Raw genomic sequence first — 24,610 nt, 5'->3', positions numbered from 1 at the left:
GGGGGGGGGGGGGGGGGGGTTTGCAGCTTTACGATTAATAATCCTAGTCACAGGGCGGCACGGTGGTGTAGTGGTTAGCGCTGTCGCCTCACAGCAAGAAGGTTCGAGCCCCGTGGCCGGCGAGGGCCTTTCTGTGCGGAGTTTGCATGTTCTCCCCGTGTCTGCGTGGGTTTCCTCCGGGTGCTCCGGTTTCCCCCACAGTCCAAAGACATGCAGGTTAGGTTAACTGGTGACTCTAAATTGACCGTAGGTGTGAATGTGAGTGTGAATGGTTGTGTGTCTATGTGTCAGCCCTGTGATGACCTGGCGACTTGTCCAGGGTGTACCCCGCCTTTCGCCTGTAGTCAGCTGGGATAGGCTCCAGCTTGCCTGCGACCCTGTCGAACAGGATAAAGCGGCTAGAGATAATGAGATGAGAGAATCCTAGTCACCATTGCTTGGTATTGGCTGATGGATGTTCTACACGACACACAAGTACTGAATTTGGTTTTGGATAATTACGACAGTTTAAACACGCAGCTTTCTTTGATTAAAAAAAATTAATATTGAACTGGTTGTGTGAAATATGTAGCAAAATGCTACAGTGTACTTGGTGAAAGAGTAGATAATTGGAAATGCTCCATTATTAGGAATGGAACTCAGCTCCTGCCATGTAATTACAAAATGTAGTTGTGCTATTTGTAGCTTTCTACTCCAACACTGTAATACACAAGAATAGTGAACTCTTATTCCTGTGCAAATTAGGGCAGAGCAACAAATTCAGCCAAACGAAATTTTCAAGTGGGAACACAAGCTACGATTTGGCCCAACAAAAAGGGCCGAGTTCACAGCAGTGCTTTTCTGTAGCCAGGGGATCGTGTTACTTCTGGACTTCACGGCCATCTTCTATTAGTTTAACTGTCCACCTTCTGAATAGATCGTTTTATATTTTAAACTTGTTTTTAGCCAAGAAACATTATGAAAGAGACGCCAATAGCTCCTTATTGAGGGTATTAGATGGTAGCTGATCTAGTACAATCCCCATAAAGCACTTGGCAAGTTTCTAAAAGACTCTTCCAGAGAAATAGGCTTACTTTTTGAGAAGCAGTTTGCGTGACAGGGCACTGCACTCAGGCCAGCGCTTTAGCTGGCGGTACAGCAGCATGCACTTGTTTTCCCGGCTCTGCAGTTCACTAGTGAGCTTCTCTGAGTGAAGGACACAAACATATCAACCAATCAATTCAGTGTGAAACTGATTTTCAGGTTATAAAAGCAGTTATCCACATTTTATGGCTCCATCCTCACCGCCAAGCTGCCCTCGCAACACTTCTAGCGCCTCATTGTATTTCCCCAGACGCTCCAAGATCATGAAGTACAACTGCACCTGGAAGACACAACACCCAAGACGTCAATAGCTCAAAGCTAAGCAGGAGTCCAGCTTGAGCAGGAAGAACGTTCTTACCTCTGCCTCGGCTTCAATCTTCTCCTCTTTGACCATCTTCTCTACCATGCGCTCAGCGAGAGGCAGGAACATTGTCTGGGAGAGCTTCTCGTCCTGGGCTGAAATGGCCTGAAACACAATGGTAGAACATATGAGAACTTTCACACTGCACATACATCATGAGAAACCTGTACGTTAAATGCACATACCTGCATCACTAGGCTCATAACTGACCAGAAGTAATAGGGGTTTTTGGGAACAATCTTATAAAGAGCCATTCCTGCCTGTTTAAAAAAATAAAATAAAATAAAATACACAGAGAAGAGAGAAAGACAGTGGAGATGAGACACAGACAGGTAAATGCATGGACGGAAAATGGAGAGAATTAGGAACACGATGAAATCCGAGCAACCACGAGCCAAAGATAACAAGGAACAAAAAATTCTCGACGCTTATTTGAAGCATTTCGCTGCTTCATGTTTGCTGGCAGAACGAATGAGCAGCAGGGCTGTTCTGAATCTCTTCCAGCCAAAAAAAAAAAAAAAAAAAATCCCATGGGTTGGTAGACGGTGTCGTGTTAGTGAAGTTAGATTTCAGGGCTCGTTTTGAGGTGGCTTTTAGACTGCGTTTTTCACCGACTCTCTCTCTCTTGTAAACCGGTCCTGTGATAAATTTGCACGCACCTAAATTTAACTCAACATTAACAAACAAAAAGTTATCAAACAAATGGCTTTCCGTTAGGGTTTTCAGTCCAGTCTGTGCTAAAACACGTATCCTGATAGAAATACATATAAATGCACCTGTTGCATTTTCTTGTACTCCCCAACACGTGCATATGCCATGAAGAGATGCGAGTGGTACTCTTCGCTGGTAGGAACCTTCCGGACTGCTGCTTCATACAACTTGGTCACCAACTCCGCTATCGACAGAGAAAGCAGCCATTTTATAATGACAAACAACAAGGTGCTTTTTTTTGTGTGTTTGTAAAATAAATCAAATGCACCCAGATGAACTGTTATGTGCTTTTTCAATACATCTGCATACTGTGTAATAGAAGGCAACATGATTCTGTCCATATCATACAGCCCTAGCATGCACTAATCCTGCACCCTGCTGTAGGTCACTCACGCCGGTGCATCTCTCTGTAGAGAATAGTTAGCGCCTGGAGCGAATTATCATCAGTGGGCTCCAGGCTGGCCACCTCTTGAGCCAGAGCGAAGGCTTCATCCTGCTTCCCAGTGCGCTGCAGACCAATAGCCTTTAAAACCTAAAAGAATAAAAGATACTATATTTAATAACCTCGAGATCGGTCACATTGTCAAAAAGTTCATTTACATAAAAGGAGTCGTACACAAAAGAGGGAGTCATACACCCTCTTTTGGTGGAGAGGGTGGAGACCTCGACTGGCTATCGTAGCCTGCAGGGAATCGGCCGTCAGACTTCTGTCGCATGTCCCAGACCTGGTGAAATGTAACTGAATTGTCTTGGCCAGCCCTAAGGGTCCCATCTGCATCTCATCATTGCTGAGGAGTGTGCTCCCATCACCCAATCAAGCATCCAGCCAGAGCAGGTCATGATATATTTTTTACCATATTAACATGCCATTGTTGTGTGTTATGGCTGATGTCAAGACTCTCGTCTCTGCGAGCCTACCACACAGATTTAATACTTGTCATTTTTAGGGCATACCTAACAACATGTGTTTTCTTTCTCTCTCTCTTCCCCCCCAATCTGTCCCTCTGAGTTACATGTTGGTCCTGGGATTGAGATGCTGGCCTCTTCTGCCCCTCGGACCTGCTTGATCCATCACGGTGCCCTGTGTCTGGTCGGAGTTTTATCGCATCGCTCCTGTGAAGAACGGCCCCATGAGGATAGTTGAGGGTTATACCTGGAGGACGCTCTTGACTCTTACAGTAATGCTTTTATGGCTGAGGACTACAGTTGTCTTGCTAACTTTAGGACTGCAGTTATCATGGATCAGTTTTGCACTCAAGTTTCCATCAATGAAGAGTTATAACATCAACGAAACTGTCCTCATGTTAAAACTGTTAATATTATAGTCAAACTGTCTGTTGTTGCCCAAATGAGGATGGGTTCCCTTTTGAGTCTGGTTCCTCTCGAGGTTTCTTCCTCATGTCGTCTGAGGGAGTTTTTCCTTGCCACCGTCGCCACAGGCTTGCTCATTGGGGATAGATTAGGGATAAAAATTAGCTCATGTTTTAAGTTGTTCAAATTCTGCGACAATGTTTATTGTTAAAAGCGCTATACAAATAAACTTGACTTGACAAATCAACAAACTCCAAGCTCTCCATCATATGAACGCTACCAACCGGGGACGGTGAACGCCAACAATGAAACCCGTGGAGTCGGACTGCTGTTTACGGCGCCGTCTGCCCTCTTCCACATAACATGAGTTTAGAAACACCGAAGATTTTCTAGTGTTGCTATGATTGACAAGGGAGGCAGAATAAGACATCCGTCCCACCCGGAAAGCACGGCCAATTTTGCTCCAATGGCTCCCGACCACGATGGCTGTAGCATCGTCAAGCTTTGATGCAATCTCCTATCCTGGCACTCTGATGTACAAGTGAACAAATTTCCAGTCCTGGTATTGTCTTGTGGTAAACTGTAGAGTATAATTTAGGCTTGTGCGATCGTGTGCAAAAAATGTCATTGCCCTATCGTGCTCCCTAACTATTGTTCATTATCTCACTTTGCTAATTTGAGCCCCGTTCGAGTTTTGTGAGCCAAGACATTCATGGCTTTATCCGTTTGGCAAACGGGGACAAAGGAAGCTAAGATGCGTCAGAGACGGAGGTTTTGTTTCTCTGCTCCAAAGTCAGAAAGCAGGTTATTATGGTTCATCTGGGACACAAAAAACAGGCAAAACGGAATCGTGCAACACACTGTTGATCTTAAAGCTGCAGATGCTACTTTTCCAACTGAATGGCCATTGAGAACTGGAATCAATTAATGATTCCTGATACCATCTTTAATCATTTCAAATCAAAACAGTTAAGTAGGGAAAGGAGATTTAGCTATTGTGCTGTACTGCTTGATACATAATAGAGATAAAATTCTTTATTAGGTCTGAATGTTGAATTTTTACGAATAACCAGCAGCTGGGTAATTAAGAAATCCCCATCCTGTATACGGTTAATGTAGTGCAGGTTAAGCAGGAAGTATATATCTCTTCATTTTTGAACATCAAAAGTCCTATTGGTGCACACAGGAAGTCTGGGATACTTTGGAGATTACTCACTTTGGCACAGTGAAGATCCCTGTGCTTCTTGAGCAGCTTGTCAGCCTGCTGTATCGCCATCTTGTTATTGCCATTATCAAGATAATCTAAAGAGAAAGAAAAAAAAAGAAAAAAAAAGGGTGTGTTCAGCTTGGATCATCACTTTCAGTCTCTGTAACAGTCGTACATTCATTTATGATCGATCTAATTGAACTAATTCTAGATATTTGCATCAGCATTTATCACCTTGCCATGCTTTCTGTGTCCCCTAGGCTTTGGTTAAAAGGGAACTGAAGGCAATTTTTTTTCATCAATTCTATTTCTCTCATTTTATTAAATATAGGAATGCATTTTTGATAGCTATTTTGTCACTGCTAGAGCAAGTTATGAGTGTTTGAAACATGTTACGTAATACATCAGTCCATAGGTCAAAACAATGGCCGCCAGCAAGATTCACGGAGACCTGTGCGAGACATCGTCGGATGGAAGTAAAACGTACAGCGGAAATCAAAGCGACCAACATCTGCCAACGTTGTCAAAAGACGCGCACGCCCTCTTTCGAATGCTGACGTAATCAAGCTGGAAGTTTTCCCTATGTCCGAAATCGCTCCCTACTCACTATATAGGGCACTATATAGTGGACACGCCATTTTGTAGTGCTGTCCGAAACCTTAATGAGGATTATGTAGGAAATGCGCTCAGTATAATAACCACAAAAATACATGCATGTATTTATTTATTTTGAAAACCCACCAGCCGACTGATCTGGCACGTTTTAATTGTGCGACAGTAACGACGTAAATACCGGCGCGACGGACTCATCCTTATCCTGTCGTCTTTCCAACTCTTCTCTACTCCACGTTGGTTTAAAGTCGTATGAAATAATCTCCATGTCACTTACGCGAGGGAGGCGGATGTATGTGCAGAAGTATACAGTTTAATAAAGTGCAGAATATACATACACACACAGTGAGACAATATATACACAGGCAAACAATCCAAAATGAGAATACAGGCTAAAGGGTCAGTCGAGGCGCAAAAAAATACAATCAAAGGCTAAGCAAGGACAAGAACGAGAGAGAAACAGACACAAGGATCGTGAAACAGGAAATCAGGACAACGGGTAGAAAGGCTCGGTAATGCGTACACGCGTATCGTAATACTTCACGATGCAAATGCATCAGCACAGTCCTTAAATAGGCAAACACACAGTTCCTTAATTGAGTTCAGGTGCACCTTGTTCACAGCCTGAGGACGTGCCACAGCGCGCAGGACTGACACTCCCATCACTGATGAAGCTGGCAAATCTCGAAATTGGAATGATATGGCGATCTGGCCGCTGTGTAAACAGTTTTCAAAATGGCAGCGCTGATACTTCACGTTTGAAGTCTCGCACAAGTCTCCTGAAGGTCGCGCGGATAAGCGCCACCTGTTGTGGACCAAACGAACTACATTCAACATGGCTAAAAACCGAAAAGGCTGACAAGTGTAATATAATATGCCAATACGAGTCACGATATACGGTTAATAAAACCGAAAACGTAATTGAATAACACGTTAATTAAGAAATAAAGCAAGTTTAAAATTTACTTCAGTTCCCCTTTAAGGCCCGGTCCCACAACACCAGTAACTATAAATAAATCAGTCCCCTGCAGTTTATATGGTTGGTGGTCACACCAGACCGATAACGATGCCTATAGCCCAGGGTTTATCGGGATCGGCGAGATTGCTTCTGGAGTGAATATTCCAGACCTGAACCTGATCCAATAAAACATCTGACCAATCAGGTAATTGTTTACATGTGATGCTGTTTGAACACGCGCTATTTTTCCCAGGCATATTTGTACATCCTTGTTGTATCAATGGATACAATTGATTCTGTTCAAGCTGATTATAGAAGCGTCAAAGAATCCCATGCTTTGTGACAAAAAGCACAAGCTGTACAAAAGATTCATACATCATCTTTTTGGCTGCAAGATCATCAGCAGTAGAGTGGGTATGATTGGTAAGTGTGTGTGGCAAAGTGTGTCTATGTGGCCGCGCGCTCTAAAATCTGTTTTAAACCATGCCGCGCACACACTGTTTCCCAGCACCAGCTGTAGATCATGTTAAAATAAATTAAAAAATAAAAAGGATTTTAGAGCGAAGTGTCATGTTGCAGTGCGAGCTGAGCCATTTTAAACCGAGATTTTCGAGCGTGCAACCACACACACTTTGCCACAAATAAACTCTGTGGATCATGTAAAAAAGATTTTGCAGCGCCAAGTCTCATATCTGATACACTTTCCTATGTGCCCACTGCCAAATAATAATATACTTTTTAATTACCTAAATTAGATGAAATATAAAACTTTCTTCTTACTCACACCTGAGTCGGCGCACTGAGTGTCCACTTAGAGATTAGATTAGATAGAACTTTATTGATCCCTTTGGGCGGGTTCCCTCAAGGAAATTAAGAATTACGCATTCATAAAAGACTACCATGCCACTACTACGTGAATAATCACTTTCACTCTTTCGGTTCCTACTGGTCTCTCTTTTGTGGCAGGAACGTCCAAAATGTGTCAGCCACAGTTTCGGCTACCTGTTTGCGTTAAAGGTTCATTTGTTAGCGCTCTCAAAGCAAAACACACAGGCATGTATCTTATGTATGTTCAGCGTACTGTATAGTTGTGTGTGTCGTGCCACTGACTGTCTGAGTGGGTCTGTTACACGCAGGAGTCTGAGATTAGCAATCATTTATGTGCTGCAGGATCTCATGCACCCAGATTCTTCTTTTTTTTCCCTTTGCCTTCTGTGCAAAATGAACATCAAAAGCAGCTCTTCCTCGCTGTCACTGTCAGCCGTTGTGTGCTGCTGAGTGCACAAACACACCATACAAGCGCTACATTTTCCCACGAAAACCTACAACCGATAGACAGGATTATAGTTGTGGTGTGACTGTTCCAGACTGGAACTAAATTCAGGTATAGTTATCTGTGTTGTGGGACCGGGCCATTAGACTATTTAAATTGATCATCACACAGCGCTGTAGTTATAATTAGGAATGTGAATCGGACATCTTTTTCCAGAGTGTTATACATAGCCACTACTACACTTTGCCTCCTCACCCTGTACACTTCTAACAGGTTCAACTGGTCTCCCTCAGTTTGGTTTAGGACACTTTCAGGATACCTGCTAGCTGATTTACTAGCACCACAGTTGCGACATTGTTTTACACTAAATCCAGAAATCTCGCCAGAGGCAGACATGTCTAGGTACAGTTGCTCAGCTGTCACTGATCAAGTGTTTTTTGGTTTGTTTGTTGTTTTTTTAAATACGCAATCTATCAAAAGGTTTAGTTATTAAAAGACGTTTACGATAAGACAGAGCAGTGGAAATCAAACGCACCAGTACTTCAGCTACAACTGAGAACATGCTAATAAAACAGTCATACAACAAAACTAAATATTTAGTAGCATCAACACCAATAGAGGGAAGACTGGATTAGTACTAGACTCATTTTCCAAGTGTCACAGAAGTCATTTGACTACAGGAATAATAATAACCTTCTCAAATTACATCACTGAACAGTCCAAAACACCAGTTTGTTTTTTATATATATATATATATATATATATATATATATATATATATATATATATATATATATACACACACACACACCAGCTGGGAGGTCTGTATCGTGAAATACCATGAGCGAGGCCCTCTGGGCCGAGGTCAGTATTCAAGGCAGAGGTTACGGTATTTCACCATATGGACCGACCTTAAGCTGGTAAATAATATTTATTTTTTTCTTTACCAAATTCTAACAGAAAACGGAGCCGAGCTGCCATTTTGAATCCTCATTCATGGATGTAATGCAAATTGCTTCCTCCTCGGTATACAAGTGCACTTCCATGGCAGGAAAGAAACTACATTTTGCCACCTATGTAGTCCCCTATTTATACAAAATTGAATCATTCAGGATTCAGCCATGTTTTTGCTCGGCGTTAGCAAGAGTTATAGGTTTTTAGCTTTCTCCTGAAATGTTTTATTTTATTTCTTCTTCCTCAGGGTAGTAAAACTCGCTTTTGCTGTGAACACTGTCGTTATCACTATCCATGCTGTAAAATTAATACTATTCTCCTCACAAATGCTGGCAGAAATTTATAAGATTTTTGATAAAAATCTTAGAAATAAAAAGATAAATGTTGACAAAAATTGCTACCATGTTTGTTGTTGTGAACAAGCGAGTTGCCAGAGGTCCATAACCGGGGTCCGTATCATAGGATACGGACCCGCTCGCCAGCCAATCAGAGCGCAGGATTTGATGGAAACTGGACCGCGAAAAAAATTATTTAGTTTTATTTAACATGTTGCGACAGTGTCTTAAACCACAACAGCGAAAGAGGACATTATGAAAAATTTCACTTTTTTAGTGTTTTTACACATACTACATCTGGGTATCCGGGATCCTTACCAACCCACAAACTCTGAAATAAGACACCCAATTAGTTTCTTCTGGTATCCGGTTTCAGAAAACACGTGCTTCAACAAGCCGTTCAGATTTGGCGGCTCCTTCTACGTCACGAGGGGAGCTCATTAGAATTACATCACCCCTCATCTGAGTATCTCTACTCACGGCTTAAAGGAGCTACGCAGAACCGTGGCCTCCCTTTTTGTTTATAAATGCCTTGAGACCTCAAGAATGGCACAGGAATAGTTTTAAGTGTTAACAATAAATCTAATACAGTAATTTTTACGATTAAAATGATTTATATAGGCAGCGGTCTGAGTGAATGACCTTGACATCTGTGACATCACAGCAAGAAGGCTATCGGTCTCATCGCCATTTCCGCTGTACTAAAACACAGAGCTGATTGCAACTCCGATCCTCAATTTTGAGCTAATTTATAGCCGTGCCACATAGATGTGTTGTTGGCCGGTGCAGCAACACAACAGAAGGTGGATTTATGTTGCAATCATGGCCCAAGAATGTTCAAACTGCAAAGATTTGGATGCGTTTTGTGAGAAATTCATGGACAAGATGCCTGTGAAGTGGTCTCTCCTCTGCTCTGCACATTTTACTGAAGACTCGTATGAAACCTCTGATCTGTTGAGGAGCGTTGGCTATAAGCCTGTACTGAAAGAGGGTGCAGTATCAACAATTAAAGAAAAAGAAAACTACAAGAAAAGGAAAGTAAGCTCAGTTGCACCAGTTCTCCCGGAGTGTGAGCCGAGCAGTAATGGCAGAGTACTCAGTATGGAGAAAATGGAGAATGAGTGGACCAGTCAACAGATTTCTCTGCTGGATATGCTTGCCTCAGCAGCAATATCTCATTCTTACATGGAAGATGCGAATGAACAACGAACTGAACGTCAGATTGTTTCAAAACAAAACAATCGGTCACAAGATCGGCCTTCAAGAAGCGAGAACACAGACAGGTAAGATGCGACTCTCATCTGGTTACATCACAACAACACTTGTTTACCTGCATTTAGATTAATACATGTAACTTGTATTGTGTATTTAAGTTACCGGTATAGCCTAGGTCACAACCGGACGTACGATTTTTGGCGTTTCCCAAATCGCTGCGTTTTTTTTTTCGTGGAGAAAGACGCACGTTGGCCGTAAGTTTGTCTTGCAACCTGAAAAAAAACGTAAGCGCCCGCAGAGTTTGTTTGACATGACAAAGAACCTCTGCGGCCGGTCTGCGGCCAGTCTACGGCTCGAAAATCAGCACGTCACACACGCGCGCCCTCCGTGCGTTTCTTGCATTTTTTGCACGTAGACCGGCCGTAGGAGCATGTACAGCCGGTTGTGACCGAGGCTTATAAGATTATTTAATTTGCTTCAGAATGTGAGCGTCTCAGTTCATCTGATTATTTAATTAGTCTTTTACATTTTATCAGTGAAAATACATCCATGTTGCATAAGTTATAGCACCTATCCTGTTTTAATGAGAGTCACATGAGACTGTCAGTTCAATTCCATCCAATTCTCTTGACAGCTTTGTTTCGTAAGGTGGGGGCCTCCGTGGCTGACATATTACTATTGGATTCACTTTCCGATGGTTCAAACTGATACGGTTCTGTGTGTATAGCTAGCCTGGGCCCGCCCATCCTAAGTGTGACGCAACATGAGGGCCTGTTGCGAGCTTAGTCTGGCAAGGCAAGCTATCTCCAGCTCTTCCAAGCTCCCGAAAAATCGGGAGCCAATCAACTTTGAGTATCTCCAACGGCCCTGGGTAGAGGCGTGTTCAAGGCACTGACGTAGTAGAACTGCGACCGGAAGCCATAGATTGTTTACAGAATCTATGCCGGAAGCGCTTCATTCACTAGAAACATTACGAACATGGAGCAGCGGCAAGCCTTTGACACAGCGGTAGATGCTGTATTGAAAGCATTCAACGGGAAGTTCTCATTGAAAATGGAGCAAAGAGCAGCCCTGGAGGTATTTATCTTCTTCCTGTTACTCAAGCTGTTTCCGTCGCGTCACATACGTCAGAGGAAAGAGGGATGTGATTGGTTTAAGCTTCGTCACAGCCTTTTCTGGCTTCGACCAGTAGCAAACTGAGGCATTTCAGGGAGGCGGGTCAACCACGCGTTTGGGAAACAGTTGGGCTTAATATCTTTGCCAGACCAAATGCTCGCAGAGCTTTGAAGTCGCGTTAGCCAAACTAGTGTATAGCAGTAGCATATACACACACTAATTTCATGACTATCACAGTCAGATGTATTGCTATCTGAGGAATCCAAACGAAGGGGCCATTGCAACCACTCTCGCCTGCCGAGTCTGACTTTGGTCTATATCTGTCAAAGGCTTCGGCCTTAAAACCGGTTACCGCTGTGACGTCACACACTCAGGGCTGGCTGGCTCAGTGGGGCTCAAATGCCAACTTTGTGGTCGATTTTAACTCTCAAACATTTTTTTTAAAATTCCCATTTATGCAGCATACAAGAGTCAAGGATGGAGATACTATCCACTCAGAAATGTATTTAAAAATAAAAGGTTCTGCGTATCTCCTTTATGAATTGCCTTTGTGATGGAACATTCATGAGCAAAGTGCAACCTGATTAGCTGGTCGAAGAGAGGGTGGGGTGAGCAGTGGCTCATTATCATTTAAAGGAACAGACACTCGGATCGGCTGTTTAGACAGAGTGAGAAAGGAGCCGTGGTGCTTTATTCTTGTGGCATTTTGACCAAAACACGTCACAGATATTTCACTTTGACCGCCGAGAACTTGTGGAAAAGGGGTATGCTGTGTCACCTTTAAACAAGCATCATGATATAAAAATGTATTATCCGTACATCTGACTGCAGTATGGAAAGACTGGAAGGGCTGCAAAAACAAAGGACAAAGCCAAGTACACAAATAGGGTACAGGCCTGATAAGTGAGCTAACAGGAAAGTGACACAACTCGGTCTTAAATATGCTCCTGTCTGAGACTGTGTGCTGTGATGTTTGGTGCATGAGATCAGCGCCCTGGTTACACTAAAAGAATGCACAAAGCCATTTATCATGACAGCTGGCTACCAAAAGTAACTAGACCACGCAGAGGACAAAGACATAGCACAAAGTTCTTCTTTTCCACTGCCTTTACGTAGCGCCTTACAGCCAAGCTTGTGTTAAAACGGTCACTACGTAAAGTTCGTTTAACAAAACAAGCTGCATTTCTTTTACTGCTAAAATCATCTGCAAGGTAACAGAACAGTCACGGGAAGTGTGGCTTAAAATGTCCTTCATGGTACAGTTTAAAATGATCACTCTATAGTGTAGTGCGTTATTATAATACTTTATAGTCTGACGATGGTTTTATTTCACCAAGGCGATATTTATTAACGGATTACGGTAAAGGTATTTTCACGTCTATTAGTCAGCAACAGATACTGACATACTTTTGGGTCACTTGACATTTAATTCAGTTTCAGACAGAACACAGAGCCTCGGTGCAAAATAAATAATAACCATTAGCTTTGCGTGTGGGCGGCACGATGGTGTAGTAGTTAGCGCTGTCGCCTCACAGCAAGAAGGTCCGGGTTCAAGCCCCGTGGCCGACGAGGGCCTTTCTGTGCGGAGTTTGCATGTTCTCCCCGTGGGTTTCCTCCGGGTGCTCCGGTTTCCCCCACAGTCCAAAGACATGCAGGTTAGGTTAACTGGTGACTCTAAATTGACCGTAGGTGTGAATGTGAGTGTGAATGGTTGTCTGTGTCTATGTGTCAGCCCTGTGATGACCTGGTGACTTGTCCAGGGTGTACCCCGCCTTTCGCCCGTAGTCAGCTGGGATAGGCTCCAGCTTGCCTGCGACCCTGTAGAACAGGATAAAGCGGTTGGAGATGATGAGATGGGATGAGCTTTGCATGCGTAAAAATAGTTGCAGGTAAATTCAACTAGTCAGGTTGTCTGACCCCCCCAAAAAAAAAAGTCTCAGTCAAGTCCTGTAGAGTGACACGATTAGTCTCATGTCTGAAGTTTTTCTAAGCAATAGGCGTAATCCTTAAAGCTTTCTCTGCCCCAAACCAGCATCATCGTATAAAAACGTCCACTATGATGGTGATGGATTACCGTAAAATACCAAATAATAGCCGAGTTCCAATTAACCGCCGAGTTCCCTTTAACGGCCAGGTGTACGCGTGTGTTGTGACAAATAAAGGCCGGTTCCGAATACTCGCCGGGGTCTTAAAAAAAAAAAAAAAAAAGCGTCCGAACGTTCTATCTAGAATCTTGAGGCCCAGCACTTTTCTGGTTTTCTGGTGTTTAAACGATTTTGCATTGCATAGTTTTCTACCGAAACAATATGAATGAATGAATGAATGAATGAATGAATGAATGAAATTATTTCTATAATACTGCTTACAACATTTTGTTACGTGATAATAAACATGCCATTTCAATGTTATAATCTTGGTCTACCGTAATATTTCTTGAGGAATGCAACTCCGTAACTTTTGACAGATGTCTTAGCCACCCCTTTGGGTATACCCAACGAAAGCCAGCGTGTGTGGTGACATTGAGGACTGCGGGTTTCCAAGGCTGGACTGCTGCTTCTGTTAAACGACCTAAATTGCCGAATGCATGCGTCAAAGCACACACTGAGTTTTATTAAAGACCTTATACCATTTCACTTGCCCTTACCCATTCGGATCTGGAAGACGCTTTACAAAAAAGGTGAGAGCGTTCTAACATGCATTTCAGTCTGCTCGCGGCCAATCTAATCCAAGGGGCCTTTTCAACAAGTAATCTGTCGTGCAAGTTGGGCAGAAGCACGCGTCACGCAGGCAACATGTAGGCCTACAAGTCAGTAACCTATTCAACTAACTTTCATCCGAACTTTAAGTTTTCTACGGGGTCGAGCCACCGTACCAACTCACTCGGGGAATAGGCTCATATCGGCCAAATAGGGAGACGTCTTGGAGAGAAACGTGATGCAAGATGACAGTATGTAGCCACTGCAGGTCACTTATTTTTCAGCATAAGAAAAAACCCTTTGGTTTGACACTTCGCACCCTAATTATGTTGCTTCAACGTCGCGCCCTCCGTGCAATTTCAGATTGACAGACATCGCGAAGCGCAAAGGGTGGAGGCTGCATGGGTGAGGGTGATAGCAAGTGACCATAACTTTGCAGAGTAATTAAATCACAGTGCTGCGCACAGACAGTGGTGTAGTTTCTTGATTATTTTGTAAAGCATGCGCTTAACTAGTCATTAACAGGAAAAGGTGTGTGATTTATTCTTTATCCACCCCGACTGTGCCATGCGAAGATGCATTCTGCGTCTTCAAAATTCCCCGAAGTCGGCACCGTGCTATCTGTAATCTAACTCTAAACAAACTGTAAGTTATACTGGTTAAAAGTAGGCCTATCTGAGAATGATTTTTTTCCCCGTTTTGAGGTAGATTTTGGGGAAGGTATTTGTGAAGAAGGAATTAATCGCCTGTTCCAAATAGCCGCCTAGTCTCTAATACGCGCCGGGTCTCTTACGTGATTGAGACAAATAATCGCCCGGGCTATTATTTGGTATTTTACGGTATGCGCAATAAGTGGAACATTTTTTTTTTTCCATCACAGTGCTGCGACTTTGATAGCGATTCCAGAGACGCAAACGGCTTCTGGCATACTTTTATTCTGAGTAGTGTGTTCACACTGGCAAAGACAGTGAGACACAGTGTACGACTGATGATAAATAGATGTACTAAAACCGGCAAAAACTGAAGTACTCCGTGCTCACAGTCTGCTCCACATAGCAGGAGGGTGTGGAGGATACCAGATGGCGTTCTGACTCGTATTTTTCTGAAAGGCGACTCCAAGAGCAAGGACATGCTACATCATGAACGCTCATTAAAATCACAAAGCGTATACTGGACATTTTTCAGGGTTTCGTGGAGATGCGAGATAGTAATGAGGCATCTCTGTTCATGTGCATTATGAGTGTATGGAGTGTAGTGTACAGCAGATACGCATAGTCATCAGTTGAGAGGTTGGAACGTCAAGATCTTATCAAGTCTCGCTAACAAACAGAACAGTCATGGCAGAAAGTCTTGCATCTGAACAGAACAGCTCAGGGTTTATTCTCATTTGTCAAGAAAATGTTTCTCACCAGCTATGCTACTTCTTTCACAATCAATCAATAACTGGTTTATCCTGGTCAGGGACGCACTGGGTCCAGATCCTATCCCATGAACGTGAAATGGGAAGACATCCTGAATGTACACATTGCCAATCCACTTACTGGCATGTTTCTGGGAACTGGGAGGAAACTGGCATCGCTGAACTCAGGACAGAACTGGAAACACTGGAGCTGTGAGACAGCAAATGCTACCCTGGTTTCAATGAAAGGCTGATTACCACGTCTCGAACATGAAGCACTTTCTTTATGATTAAAATACTGAGACAGGAAGGGTGTAACTACATCACATATCCTAACTTACTCTTCAACACACGGCTTTCGATTTGATGCGTCCGAGTATTGAATAATACATTCAAAACTGATGGGCTGTTCGTTGTAAAAGGTGTAATCATCATTGAAATGTAACGAGGCCCACATTCTCTCTTCTCAAAAAGTCACTTCCTTTATATTTCGGAGCCGAAGAAGCTACATGCCTCCTCCTAATGATGTTATTAGGCGAGTGGCTAGCATACTAGCATTTATACTTGTGGAAAACAGTAATAGCGACAATCCTCAGCAAGCACGAAGTGGATGAGTCCCCCAAACTCCTTAAGGTCTGGTGTAGGGTTGGGCGGTATTACGGTAAGAAGGTATCCCGAGGTATCCAAAAGTACCAACGGTATCGGTCTCATTACCGTCATTTAAAAAAAATATATAATATCTAAATAAATATGGAGTACATGAGGTCATAATATAAAATAATAAATTGAAGATCATCCCGAATAACTGTGTGATCGTATTTTCACTAATTCTATCAATTTCCTAAAGAAGTTCTCATCGCGTGCAGGGTTGTTTATGTCGTTACCATGGCAACCCTGCGTGACATTTGGAGTCTGACAGAAAGCTTCGCAAGAGACTGAGACCGCGGTTGAAAGATGGCAAGTCAAGATAACGAGTTAGTGGCAAAAAAAAAAATACAACATCGGCAGTGTGGCAGTATTTTGGTTTCAAACCAAACGAAAAGGAAGAGCCAGCAATAATGCAAATGACCGCGCAAAATCGAAAAAAATCTAATATGTCCCCTAAGGCACACCATAGCCTGGGGTACTCCACTTCCATGAGATCTCTCCAATGAGTTGTGTTTTGAGTAGGTTACATGAGTAACAAGGTAAAATAATATAACGTATGACATTTGGGATGTGGGTAATAAACGTTTGAAATGTCATCTACTGAAGAAACGGAAGAAAACATCGTAGCGTGAACTGTTAGGTTTCTGGTGGGAATTAGCAATGCGCTTGCTATCTTTGTTGGGTGTGTTAAACCGTATGGATTTAAGTGGAATAATTGTAAGGAGTTATGTGATCAAGACAACGTTTTAAGCAAGGTAAGGCCATTCGATTATTAATTTCCCCGCCATGGCATGACGTGGGCCCATATGATTTTGCCTTGTGCAGCTATCACGCATTTGAATTAGGTTCGCCTCATTTGCGCTGAAGAATATGGTTTATCGCGCAGTCTAAACGGACTTGGGTGTTGGTTGATTCTTTTTCTTTTCTTTTTTTTTATTTCCCATGCTTGAAAGGGTATGATCCTGCTCATCGTGTACTTTTTTTTGATGGAGTCGGTGAAATAGTGCTGCAAATGGCGTTTCAACGCAGACATGTGTAAACGACAGTTGAATGCTATTTTCAAGATGAAGGAAGAGTTGCGTGATGCTTTGAAATATCTCTTAATCCATTCATCAATGCACAAAATTCGCTTTGCTGCTTAATCCATACCACAATGCACATAATTCGCTATGCTGCTTTTAAATAGTACATTTGAGGCATAGGCGCAGGTCTGGACAAGGTCCGCCGGTATAGGCGCACGTTACACAGTAGGCCGAAACAAAATATTATTTTTTTCTCGGTAATACCGTATACCCCGGGAAAACACAGAGACAGTTTAAAGGTATCAAAATTTGGATACCGCCCAACCCTAGTCTGGTGTATGGAAGCTCTTTGGTGTTCTGGTTGGTTATAGTAATACATTGTCAGGCAATGATTGGTGGACTCAAACACTACCAAGGCTCAGGCACATAGTCTCATCTACTAATACAACTAAACATCGGTCATCAAGCACACGTTAATGATGTTACAAACCCAACTAAGCTCCTGCAACTGTAGTTTTAATTCAGTTATTATTCCCAGCGCTTCTGAAGCCTAAAATGGTCCACCATATTAATATCGATGACCTGGTGACTTGTCCAGGGTGTACCCCGCCTCTCACCCACAGTCAACTGGGATAGGCTCCTGCGACCCTGTAGAACAGGATAAACAGCTACAGATAATGGATGGATGGAGATATATAGCTCATGTCTTGCCTTAAGCACTCAGCTAAGGTCTTTCTGACTCACTCCTCCATACATAGTTAGCTCCTCCATCCTCCAAGACTTCTCCTAGACCTTTGGATGCAGCTAGGAAAAAAGAAAAAAAAAAAAAAGGGGGGGGGGGGGGAGCACAAACAAGTGCCTGTATTCCCATAAAGGTCCTCCTACCACCATACACAGAACTGATTAAAAACAAAGTATGTGCATAGCGGATCGATGCCATGTCAAAGCGAACTGGCACAATCGAAATTCTTATGCAATGCCTGCTTGCGCACCAAACTCTGTCTCGCTTGCTCGCGCTCTCTCTCTCTTTCAGTAAGGACTAACAAAGCAAGGTTATTATTCCGTTTCTGGCCTATAATGTTCTTTTTTTTTTTTACGAACTTGAGATGCTTTAAAAAAAAAAAAAGTGTTGGCTCAAAGGGCTGGGGTTTTTCCCCCGTTAATGCTGAGTGCCATGATAAGATACGTAGCTTTTATCTCCCCACAAGAAGCCACGCAGTCTCAGTAGCTCAGAGTGAAGATGTGTGATAACGAACGCATTCATGCAAAATACTCATCGCTAGATCTTTTTCTGCAAACCTTCTCTTGAAGCACGATGCATATACATGTGTAATTTTTCTCAGATACCCTATCACAATCTCACACACTTATTTACGTACCAACCAAATTTGTTAGTCAGAGCTACCAAGTATTCGAAACGTTCTCCAAAGCTAATGTTATGGGAACAACACTGACTGACTAAATTTTGTCTTGGAAAGCAGCTAGATTGTAGCCTAGTAAACTAGACCCACCCACCTAGCAGACAAAAATATTTTTGCCTACGAGTGGGTCTAGCCTCGCACCATATAAACAAAAACACCCCGGGCATCAAATCGTGCCCGCCAATCACAACGCAAGGTTTCTGTTTGGATTCTTTGGGCGGGCTTTTGCAGGAGTGACGACAAAGCTGCGCGACGCTGGAGAAAGCGCAACAGGAAAGATGGCTACGGCTAGTGAACAGCGCTAGTTTGACTCCGCTTTGGAATCGGTTTTAGAAGAATTAGACTTGGAGTTTTCGTTGAAACATGAGCAGGAAGAGGCTCTCCGCTCATTCCTTTTCAAGAAGGACGTTTTCGCTGTTTTGCCGACCGGCTATGGCAAAAGTCTGATCTACCAGCTGGCTCCGCTCGTAGCCAAAAGGATGGGGCTAGTTTGTGCAGTACGAAGAATTAATAAACAGCTTTGAAACATTACTTTTTGATTGTTTCTTATTTTCCCGTTATTTTAAATTTAAGGGAAATTATTTCACCAAACACCACTAAATAAAAATAAAAACTCTCAAACAGTTTAAACAAACCCTTGAAAAACACTTGAAAAAAAAAATGTTAAGTATGTGGTACAGACTCCAAACTGTGGTCATTATCTCCAAACTTCTTAATATCTAGAACTTGTTAATTAATACGCATTTTGAAAAGTTATTTATTTCAAGGCCTCCCCCAACTGCTTTCTGTCGCTCTGACTACGTCACAGTCACTGTTGCGCTGATTGGTCAGAGCGTTGGCCTATACGCACAGAGACAGTTTGAAAGACAGCAGGTTGTTCCTCCCACACCCTTCGGAAACGTCTACGAGCGAGGCCAGACTAAATATTCACATTTAGTCTGGCTTGCCAGGCTAGCTAGATTGTGCTAATGTCCTCCAAAATCCAAAACAAGCCTTTACATGAGTTGCAACCATGTGATCAAAATGTATGTTATGAGCATCTGCCGTGATGGTGGATCTACAAAGCAATTAGGACGGCAGCCGCTGAAAGCGTGTCTGTAAACAATGCTGAATTTTCTCATTATTACCATGATTTGAAGTGTCAAGTGAAGATTCGATACAAAGAGTAGATAGATGTGTGGTTTTGACCCAAATTATTAAAAAAAAGTCAGACTTTTCTGAAGATAAGACACTTCTACCGACCATCGAGTACCCAGGTATCGTGTTCTATCTGGTTTGACTGCCGAAGAATCAAGTCCGACCTTGGACGAAACGTAGCCCATTTTCTGACTGGGTGCCCAGTCTGGATTGTTTCTATCGTATAATTTTGCTGGCGCTCCTAGAAGCGAAACGGTAATATGCGTGTTCAAATAACAACGCCCGAGTGAAGCACGACAAGAGAACGCTCATTTTATTGCAAAATTCTCACAACACGAAATAAAATTCTTCCATGACATTATCGAGAAAGCTTTTGAATCTCACCCGAGATAAAACGATTACTGCAAACATGAGCTGTTTTGGTTTTAGCCTCTGTTAGATCTGTTCAGCCGTGCTTGTTTCCTCTTCGTACTAAGCCTCAGGTTTCCTCGCCCTCTTTCTGAATCACGGACGGAATTCTAAAAAAATCGGAACGTGCCACGGTCACGAGTACTGTTGTGACCACAACCACATACAGCACAAAGATATGGTATAGCTAAAAGAACGCTTACAGCAGCGGAAAAAAAAAAGATTCACACGACATCCATTTTGTATGGAATGTCGCTTGACGCCACATTTGTATATCCACCAACATGTCCGACATCCGGGTTTCTATTTTGCTTTGACGTCACTTGCAAGTTAAGGATACGTTTTTCACGGTCACTAACGCCGCTTTTCCACTACCAACGCGGCTGAGTCGGGCTGAGCCGTGCCGAGTTGGGCTGAGTCGAGCTGAGTGGGGCTGTTGGGGTTGCATTTCGACTACAACCGCGCTGAACCGTGCTGGCTGGAAGTGGGTGGACACATTGGGTGGAGTTAGCGAAAGTGGGTGGACGTCACGTGATGTCGTTAGGCGGCGCAAACAGTGACATCAGTGACCTTTTAAGCGGTAGTCTCACGACCCGGGTAGTAAACAATAAACATGGAGTCGTTAGTGTTGCTGGTCTTGGTGCTGTGGCTTGTTGTCACCGACAACGCCAACAGATACTGGCAAGAGCGTATAGATGAGGGGAGGCGCATAAGGCTTCAGAAATTCTCGTAATTCTTCTTCTTCCGGGTTTACGGTGTTTACAGATCCCAGCGTGCTCGCGGGGCGTGTGTGGGCATGTGAGGACACTCCTCCTCACCAATCAGTGCACAGGGGAGTGTCTCCTCACGCCCCTAGCCCCACTCGGCTCGGTTTGGCTCGCTTCAACCCTACTCCAAAACCGTGCGAGTTTTGGGTGCTAAGCAGGGCTGAAGCGAGCTGAGTCGTGCTGCTCTGAGATAGTCGAAACGCGAGCCGTGTCGGGCTGAAGTGAGCTGAAGCGAGCTGAAGTGAGCTGAAAAAGGGCCATAAGGAGCTCCAGAGAACCGTGCTGACGGCACGTCCCCCTGCAGCAGGGATCCTCTTTCAGAGCCTCCTCCATGAGGAATCGTTGCTCCTCATATCTCAGGTCTTCCACAAGATCAAGTCTCAAACACGAACTTGCACATTAATCTGTACATGAAATATACTCTAATTTTGTTACGAAAACCACATGATGGTAAGCAGAGGTGTTGGTATCGAAGGTCCTGGGAACAGGCGTCAGGGATGGTCACGTCCTGCAGATCTCCTTTTTATCGGAACCAAGGGTTAGGTTTGCTCTAAAACGATAAATATTACAAAAAGCTTTTTGCTTTGGGGTTACGATTAGCAATCCATCTTGAACGAGGAGCATTTTACACGAATACTTTATTCTACATGCTCTTTTCTCAGGTCTACTCTGAAACCTTATTCTGCTTTCCGAAACGATATGATAGAAAAATGCAAAAACAAAATATGAAGAAATACATTTTGGGTGATTAAACTTCTCAAATTGCAGCATCTGGAAACTCTCGCTTAATTTTTCAGCCGTCACGCCGTCCTCCTTCTTTACCGCTGCCCCCTGTTGCTATTTTTAAAAAAGCACATACTGATCCATATTAGTAGCACATCAGGCAGGCACTAACAGCAAGCTAATCCACATAGTAATTGCTGATAAGCATCCCATACACATTTTGTTGATATTTATCAATTTAGATCCAAAAACATTGATATTTTTTTCAATAGCTAGTCTGCACGTTTTTATATATAAATTTTTTTATTCTGAATAGAAATACAAAACCAACACAACGTCCATGGACCTACACAGATCTCCTGCCCTGAGGTGAAATTCACATACACAACTCAATTCATTACTCTGTTCATGGATTTTTGGTTGCTCAACACATTCCTTACAAGTCATAACAATTTGCTGATGTTATAGACAAGTGCAAAGATCAATTCAAGCAACACGATGTCCCTGTTTTAGAGAGCAGCCACGGCTCTCACACCTTTAACACCATTCACCGAAACACTACTTCAACAACACAGCTGTACAATTCTATCATGCGTTATGACTCGAACTAGACACTGCACGGTACGGCGTTGTCTTTTCTGATTGCGAGAGTGAAACCTTAAGCACTGCCGGATACCAATACATGTTTAACTGCTTAAGTTTACAATTAAAAAAAAAAAAAAATTTTAATAGAAACGCTTCATGTCAGAGGTCCGTGTAAAACGACTAGTCAAACTGCTCGCTCGCCTACCCTAAAGAAAAGAACGACACTACCTGGACACCAACACGACTGACACAAAACCACAGCTTTATATATTCAAATAAATAATGCGCAAAACCCATAAGTATTTGGACAGCACCGGTTTTCATACCTTCGCCCTCTCTGTTGACCACCACGATGGATTTCAAATTAAGCAATTGATACATGATTGAACGGGAGACTTTCAGCTTTAATCCATGGGCTTAACAAAAATATTGCGTTAACCATTTAGGAATTACAGCCATTTTTTAAAAACATACTCCTTCCATTTTCACAGGTTCAAAAGTGATTGAACAAACTTTGACTTATAAAACACACTCATTTACTTATACATAACACCGGGATGCAAATCCTTTGCGCTCAACGACGACCGGAAATCGAACCCATGGACATCACCAAACTCCGAGTTTCCTCCCATGAGATGCTTTGCCAGGCCTTTACTGCAGCCAGCTTCAGTTGCGGCTTGTTTGTGGGTATTTCTATCTGCAGTTTTATCTTCAGTAAGTGAAAAGCATGCTCAGTTGGGTTGAACTGATTACCCATCTGTACTGTAATGTGCTGCCTTATCAGTTTTGCAGCGTTTGACTGAATCTGAACAGAAAACATAGATCTATACGATTGAGGATTCAGCCCGTCACATCGTCGATAAACAGCAGTGATCCAGTTCCACTGGCAGTCATACATGCCCATGCCAGAACACTGACTCCACCATGTTTGACAGATGATGGGGTTATACTTTGGATCATGAGCCCTTTCTTTCCTTCTCTCATCACATCATTCTAGTACAAGTTAATATTGGTTTCAGCTGTCCAAAGAATCTTGTTCCAGAACTGGGCAGGCTTTCTTGCAAAGTCGAAACGTGGCCTTTCTGTTCTTGAGCGTTCCCAGCGATTTGCATCTTGAGGTAAACCCTCTGTATTTACATTCACGTACGAGTCTCTTGATTGCAGACTTTGACAACGATAGACCTACCTCTGAGTGTTCTTGACTTGGCTGGATGTTGTGCAAGGGGTTTTCTTCACCAAAGAAAGAATTATATGATCATCCACTTTAGCTGTCTTCCATGGTCTTTCAGTCCTTTTGGTGCTGCCGAGCTTGCCAGTACATTCCTTCTCTTTACCAAATTGTTGATTAGGCCACTCCTAAGGTTTCTGCAATCTTTGATAAGTCCCCCCCAAGCCTAATGATGATCACTTGCATCGACACTTCATATTCAACACCTGGAATAAACTCCAGACCTTTGTCATGAAATAATGAGGAAACAGGCCACACCTTGCCATGAAACTGCTTGTTAATCAATTGTTAAATTACTTTTGAACCTGTGAAAATGGAGCGACTGTGTAAAAATGTCTATAATTCCAAAACAGTTAAAGGTAGACTGCCTATCAGATTTTTCACATGTAGGTCATAAAAACAACTTTCCCCGACACCCAATTATTTTTGTTTAGTGGATTGAAAGCTACTGAATTCGAATCACAGACTTCTAATTCTATTAATAGAACAATTAATGAATTTGGCCCAAAACTTACACTATTGTTTCCTGCTTCGCCATGACCCAATTCGAGATACTAGGTCATGCATCACGTGGTGGGCTTTCCCCATTCCCACAAGGCATTGTGGGATACAAATTTGAAACAAGAGAGGGAAATGGAGGACGCGAATGAAACGTGAAAGACCGACTACAGTAACGGAAAGTGAGAAGAAAAGACATGATGTTATATACGAAGGAAAGGAAACGCAGGACCAAACTAATAAATATGGGCGGTCAGCGAGCACCTCGGTGTGATCAGCTGTTCGTTTAGCGACAGAATGATGGAACTGTCAGTACACGGTCAAGGTAAACCTGTAGATGGCAGTAATGCAACACTGTGGATACCAGCGGCTGTAAAACCCAAAAGAAGAAGCAGCAGGTAAACCTGCGCATGCGCGCACGGACTTCCTCTGTCTGCTTGACTGCGCGAAGCGAATGATTTCATGCACATTATTTGCTCGGGAATCCGCTCAAATTCAATAACTTCCCAGCCACAGAATGGCCTGATATTTTGAGATATTACAGAAATAAAACATATCACAACAACCAAATTTCACCGATTTTATGAACTCAAAAGGCCGTCTAGCTTTAATGCAATATTTCTGTTTAACCCCTTGAACTAACGGTCAAAGTCTACACTTCAAACACACCTTGATTGCTTCATTTCAAACCCATTGTAGTGGTGTACAAAGACAAAGGTACAAAAAGCACGTCACTGTCCAGCTACTTAAGGACCAGTAGGTGGGTGGATGGATGGATGTACGTTCAGGTGAAACATATTCAGGTAACACTGCAGTGACCGGTCTGATGAGGTTGTGCTTAACGTTTTTTCTATTCCGACAGCCAAGTGGACTCCAATAGGACCTGTTAAATAGTTAATTAGTTGGATCAAGTGTATCAAGAGTTAAGCAAACAACACATTA

The 24,610-nt window shown here is 42.9% G+C and overlaps 1 protein-coding gene across 3 annotated transcripts in view; it reads right to left on the bottom strand.

Moving 5' to 3' along the window:
* The window catches only part of naa25 (N-alpha-acetyltransferase 25, NatB auxiliary subunit), a 61,197-nt gene that overhangs the window by 33,301 nt on the left and 3,286 nt on the right, over positions 1 to 24,610 (bottom strand). For 2 of the 3 annotated variants that reach the window (XM_060908693.1, XM_060908692.1), the window contains exons 2-8: positions 4,683 to 4,768; positions 2,549 to 2,687; positions 2,221 to 2,339; positions 1,630 to 1,704; positions 1,442 to 1,549; positions 1,285 to 1,363; positions 1,074 to 1,185 (exon numbers count right to left, since the gene is read on the bottom strand). In XM_060908693.1, the coding sequence (XP_060764676.1) occupies positions 1,074 to 1,185; positions 1,285 to 1,363; positions 1,442 to 1,549; positions 1,630 to 1,704; positions 2,221 to 2,339; positions 2,549 to 2,687; positions 4,683 to 4,768 (718 nt within the window). Of the gene's footprint in view, positions 1 to 1,073; positions 1,186 to 1,284; positions 1,364 to 1,441; positions 1,550 to 1,629; positions 1,705 to 2,220; positions 2,340 to 2,548; positions 2,688 to 4,682; positions 4,769 to 24,610 lie in introns of those variants that run through there. The other variant, XM_060908694.1, reaches the window with a different exon arrangement.

The sequence above is a fragment of the Neoarius graeffei genome, chromosome 25 (genome assembly GCF_027579695.1).
Source record: "Neoarius graeffei isolate fNeoGra1 chromosome 25, fNeoGra1.pri, whole genome shotgun sequence".
Classification (NCBI taxonomy): domain Eukaryota; kingdom Metazoa; phylum Chordata; class Actinopteri; order Siluriformes; family Ariidae; genus Neoarius; species Neoarius graeffei.
This window is presented reverse-complemented; position numbering and strand designations above follow the sequence as displayed.